Here is a 5,963-nt window from a genome sequence, read left to right on the forward strand (position 1 = left end):
GGTTCATGTGAGGTTGCAGAGAGAATTGATAGGAGAGGGATTCAAGGGCGGCGTTTGGTGAAAAGTGAGTTAGGGTAGAGGGCCGTTTGGGATTAATTATGGTAAGGGGTAATGATAGCCGTTGATCTGAATGATCAACGACCTGGATTAAAATGATTTGGGTTGGGCTGGTTTAATTGGGTTAGGGGTCGGGTTTAAATTGAAATTGGGCTGGGGAAACTGGGTTTGATTTGGGGTCAAGTCAAAGACCAATTTGGGCTAAAATTTAAATAGCCACTTTTCCCTTTTTAATTTATAAGAAATAGTAAATAAATTTCTGAAAATAAATTGAAGGCACTACAATTATTTATAATATATAATTAACAATTTAAAAATACAGGATCCCATTTTATAAATGTGAATCCTGATTAAACCTTAAAAGGGCTAATATTGTAATTATATGCAATTTAGCTTTAAAATATTAAATAAAATTGTAAAAATATGTAAAAAATTACATTAGGCATATTTTGGCATAAATATAAAAATCCAATAAATGAATCATCAAAAATAATAATTCTGGAAATAATTGTTGAGATTTTACGGATAAAAAAGGGAAATAAATTGATTTAAAAAACTTTAATAATTATGGAAAAATAATAGAACATTTGAACATGCTTATGTATGCATTTATATGCTATATTGAAGTTATTTTGCATATCGAAAATATATAGGGAAAAATTGGGTATCAACAGTATCTCGATCAGAAATGATAGACATGGGCACACCATAAAGACGAAAGATCTCGTGAATATAAATCTCAGCTAACCGCTCTGAAGAATAGGTAACTGCCACAAGAATGATATGCGTTGACTTGGTCAGCGGGTCCACAATGACCCAAACTACATCAAACTTCCTCTGAGTCTGTGGGAGTCCAACAACAAAATCCCTAGTGATACGCTCCCACTTCAACTCAGGAATCTCTAACTTCTGAAGCAAACTACCAGGTCTCTGATGCTCATACTTACCTGCTGACAATTTAGAAACCGAGCTACAAATGCAACTATATCCTTCTTCTTCCTCCTCCACCAATAATGCTACCGCAAGTCCTGATACATCTTGGCGGCGCTCGGATGAATAGAATACCGGGAATCGGGGGCCTCCTCTAGGATCAAATCACGATGTCCATCCACATTAGGCACACAAACACGACCCTGCATCCACAAAACTCCATCATCTCTGACTGTAACATGCTTGGCATCATCGTGCCGCACTCTGACTCTAAGGACGAGCAAATGAGGGTCATCATACTACTGCTCCCTGATGCACTCAAATAATAAAGACCGAGCGACTGTACAAGCTAGAACATGACTGGGCTCAAAAATATCCAACCTCATGCACTGATTGGCCAAAGCCTGAACATCTAATGCAAGCGGTCTCTCACAGACTGGAATATATGCAAAGCTGCCCATACTTACTGACTTTCTACTCAAAGCCTCAGCCACCACATTGGCTTTCCCAGGACGATACAAGATGGTGATGTCATAGTCTTTCAATAGTTCCAACCACCTCATCTACCTCATATTGAGCTCTTTTTTCTTGAACAAATATTGCAAGCTCCGATGATCCGTGAATACCTCACACGACACATCGTAATATAGTGCCTCCAAATATTCAGTGCATGGCCAATGGCTGCCAACTCTAAGTCATGAACAGGGTAATTCTTCTCGTGAACCTTCAGCTGTCCCGACGCATATGCAATCACCATACCACCATGCATCAATACCGCAGCAAGTCCAATACGAGATGCATCGCAATATACTGTATAAGATCCTGAACCTGTGGGTAACACCAATACTGGTGTCGTAGTCAAAGAATTCTTGAGCTTCTGAAAGCTCACCTCACACTCGTCTGACCATCTGAATGGGGAACCCTTCTGGGTCAACCTGGTATACGGGCTACTATAGATGAAAACCCCTCCACAATCCGACGGTAATAACCCACCAATCCTAAAAAACTTCGGATCTCTATAGCTGAAGTAGGTCTAGGCTAGTTCTGAATTGCCTCAATCTTCTTAGGATCCACCTGAATACCCTCTACCGATACAACGTGCCCCAAGAAAGCAACTTAGTCCAACCAAAACTCTCATTTTGAAAACATAGCATATAACTGGTTGTGTCTCAGAGTCTGAAGAATGATCCGAATATGTTGCTCATGCTCCTCTCGACTGCGGGGGTATATCAAGATATTATCAATAAACACAATCACAAAGGAATCTAGGAAGGGCTTGAACACCCGGTTCATCAAATCCATAAATGTTTTTGGGGCATTTGTCAACCCAAATGACATCACTAGAAACTCATAATGCCCATACCGAGTCCGAAAAGCTATCTTAGGGACATCGGATGCCCTAATCCTCAACTGATGGTAGCCACACCTCACATCAATCTATAAAAACACCTTGGCACCCTGAAGCTGATCAAATAAGTCATCAATCCTCGTCAATGGGTACTTGTTCTTGATAGTGACTTTGTTCAATTGCTGGTAATCTATGCACATCCTCATCAATCCATCCTTTTTCTTTACAAACAACATAGGTGTACCTCGGGGAGAGGCACTAGGTCTAATGAAAACCTTATCAAGCAAATCTTGCAACTGCTCCTTCAATTCTTTCAGCTCTGGTGGGGCCACACGGTATGACATAATAGAAATAGGCTGAGTACATGAAGCCAAATCAATGAAGAAGTCGATATCTCTATCGGGTGGCATCCATAGAAGGTCTGCAGGAAACATCTCTGGAAACTCGCGAATAATTGATACTGAATCCATCGAAGGAACCTCCGCACTAGAATCGCGAACATAAGCCAAATAAGCTAGACACCTCTTCTCGACCATATGGTGAGCCTTCACATAAGATACAACCCTGCTGGTAGAATCTAAGAGTCCGTCTCCACTTTAATCGAGGCAACATCGGCAAGGCTAAAGTCACCGTCTTGGCGTGACAATCCAATATATCAAGATAAGGTGACAGCCAATCCATACCCAAAATGACAAAAAAATCAACCATATTGAGAAGTAGGAGATCTACGTGAGTGTCAAGACTCCCAATGGTAACCACACACAAACGATAAACACGATCTACAACAATAGCATCACCCATGTGTGTGGACACATACACATGAGCACTCAAAGAACCACGAGGCACAACTAAATATGAAGCAAAATAGGATGACACGTAGGAATAAGTAGAACTTGGATCAAATAGAACTAAGACATCTCTACTGCAAACTAAAACCGTATCTGTGATGGAGACATCATATGACTCAGCCTTAGACCTGGCTGGAAAAGCATAACATTAGGGCTGGGACCACCACTCTGAACTAGATCTCGAGGATGGGCTCTGGCTGGCTGGCCTCCATCTATAGCGGCCTGACCTCCACTTCTTGCTTCCTGACCCCTACCTCTAGCTGGCTGAGCGGGCGGTAAAGCACTTGGCGCCATGACCATGGCACGAGAACCCTAATGTTGAGAACTGCTTGATGCTCGAGCACAAAATCAAGAAATGTGCCTCGGATCACCACAAGTATAATAAGACCTCGGCTGTTGTGATTGCTGACCCTCAAACTGAACCTGTCGGCCTGGGTAACCACCCTAAAAACTTTGGAGCGGAGGTGAATCATGATACGGACCCACCGGGACCGTCAAAACATGAATCCGGGTCTGTTCACTCAAAACGATGACCGAAGTCAGCTCAAATAGATTTCAAGCTAAAATTTTATATTTTTATCAGTTTTTAACATAAAAGCTCTCCGGGAACATATCCACTACGCACGGAAATTGAGGAGGGTTAAAATGAGGGTTTTAAGGCTTCAAAGTGCAGAATTAGGTTAAAAAATATAAGATGACCTATCCGGTCATCACAGATATTAACTAATTAAGCAATAAACAAAAAGGAATATTGGTAATGGAAACCTTTTCAAGTATTTTACATTAGTTAATTTTCTTTTAAAGCTGGATAATCCAAGGGGATACTAAGTTGATGTTCTATGATTTAGTTTGTGTCGATTTTCCTCTATAAAAAATTAAACAAATTAAGTCGATTTCCCAAATATTAAAATCAAATCAAAACAATTGGTCTTTCAACAGTTCAATTTTATCAGATTTTTTAGTTTTTATCGGTGTTTTTCCCCTTTTAAAATATATGAGATACAATACCTAACACATATTATAATAACTATATTCGAGCATAAACCAAGGCCAATTAATCCGTTTACCAAGATATTTTGATTACAATTGAATTAGACATGATGAATAACTTAAGGATTCAATTAAAGATAAACTATTTTTAACATATATTCTTGGACTTATAAAAACAAAGATTGAAGATCAAACTATAATGTGTAGGCCTGAAAGGCCGACATATTCAAAATTGCGCAAGGAGAGTCAGAACTAGTGCGAGAGTTCGTGACCAGATTTCAGAAAGAAATGATGCTGCTACCGTTAGTGCCAGATGAATGGGAAGCTAAGGCTATGAGTCTGAACCCGAGGAGCTTTGACAATTCCTGAAAACTAAAAGAAAGTCTTCTCGAGTTCCAGGCAACAAGATAGGCACATGTCCAAAACCGTTACGAATTGAAGATAAGGATAGAGGATGACCAACTCGGTTTTTTGGCATCATCCAAGGGTCGGGACGGAGAGTAGAATAAGGAAAAGTTGAAGGATAATTTTGGTGCAGATTGACGATCCTCTAAAGGTCGATTTTTGCCCTACGAAAGGTCTTAAGGACGCGATAGAGGTTTTCGATCAGAGGACAAGTTCGCTATCGATAGAACAGCTGGCCGTGGCCAGAATAATAGCTCGTTGCAGGACAAAGAGGTATCGGGTCCTGAGATTCCACCTAACCCAGATTGCTCGAGCATAACGTTAATGTCAGGATAGTGGAACTAGTATTGGCGATGAGGAACATTAAAAAAGCATGGTTACCAAGGCCGATGAGATCCGACCTAATCAGAGGGATCCTAACCTATGGTGTGAATACCATGGGACTAACGGCCACCAGACTGGGGACTGGCGATATTTGCGTGAGAAGGTGGCGACATTGCTGAAAAACGGCCATCTTTGAGAGTTCTTAAGCGACCGGGATAAAAATAACTATGACTGCAAATAGGATAATACGGAACCCTCAAAGACAAGAGAATATCCTCCCCGTCTAACCATCAACATGATTTTAGAGGGAATGAGATTAATGGTGTAACTTTTCTGTAGCAAAAAGACAAAGGTATCAGTGATCCATAGCTAAAGACTCCGGGAAGTCGCCGAAGACGATATCACCTTCACGGAAGAGGTCGCCGATAGATACCTACTACCACACTATGATACCCTGGTAATTTCTCTTAATATTTTAGATTTTAAAATTAAATGTGTTTTGGTGGGCCCAGAGAGTTACCCAATATTATCTAATGGAGAGTGCTGGAACATGACAAGCTAACCGGAAGCATCATTCTGGCCACAAAGCTCCTCGTCGGGTTCAACTTAGCAAGTGTGACAACCCGAGGGAATATTCTGCTGCCCACGAATGCCGAAGGGGTCATGAAGACGACCCTGTTTGAAGTAGTAGACGACGACATGGGCTACAACATTATTCTTGGAAGACCATGGCTACACAAGATGAAGGTTGTGCCATCAATATATCATTAACTTTTGAAAATCCCAAGGTAATTACACAAAATAAGAGGAGATCAAATGGCGGAACGGGAGATGAATGCAATCTCGGTTTCCAGTAGCAAAGGGAAGGAACATGCGGCATAGAAATTACAGGAACCAACGCCTACTCCTAAGCCAAACAAAGTTGACAAAGACGGGAATCGCCGGAATCCTATAAGGTACCAAGGTATATCTAGTACCAAAAGAAACGGACGCAACCAAATACACAGCGAAAGAATTCAAACAAGTCGCATTATTCAAGAAGTTCTTGGAGAGGAAATTCC

General features: G+C 40.9%; 1 protein-coding gene across 1 annotated transcript; it reads right to left on the minus strand.

Moving 5' to 3' along the window:
- Nucleotides 1-2,424: 2,424 nt before the first annotated feature.
- LOC138874879 (uncharacterized) lies at nucleotides 2,425-3,477 on the minus strand. The gene is made up of 3 exons (XM_070153666.1): nucleotides 3,411-3,477; nucleotides 2,966-3,315; nucleotides 2,425-2,880 (listed from the first exon to the last, which is right to left on the minus strand). The coding sequence occupies exons 1-3, from the start codon at nucleotides 3,475-3,477 to the stop codon at nucleotides 2,425-2,427; spliced, it is 873 nt and encodes a 290-aa protein (XP_070009767.1).
- Nucleotides 3,478-5,963: the final 2,486 nt, after the last annotated feature.

Source organism: Nicotiana sylvestris, chromosome 8 (genome assembly GCF_000393655.2).
Source record: "Nicotiana sylvestris chromosome 8, ASM39365v2, whole genome shotgun sequence".
Taxonomy (NCBI): Eukaryota; Viridiplantae; Streptophyta; class Magnoliopsida; order Solanales; family Solanaceae; genus Nicotiana; species Nicotiana sylvestris.

Coding starts and splice junctions, on each gene's coding strand:
- LOC138874879 (XM_070153666.1), bottom strand. CDS start 3,477: ATGGCGCCAAGTGCTTTACCGCCCGCTCAGCCAGCTAGAGGTAGGGGT. Junction 3,316..3,410: donor TCAGGAAGCAAGAAGTGGAG/GTCAGGCCGCTA, acceptor ATGCTTTTCCAG/CCAGGTCTAAGGCTGAGTCA. Junction 2,881..2,965: donor TGGATTGTCACGCCAAGACG/GTGACTTTAGCC, acceptor TCTTATGTGAAG/GCTCACCATATGGTCGAGAA.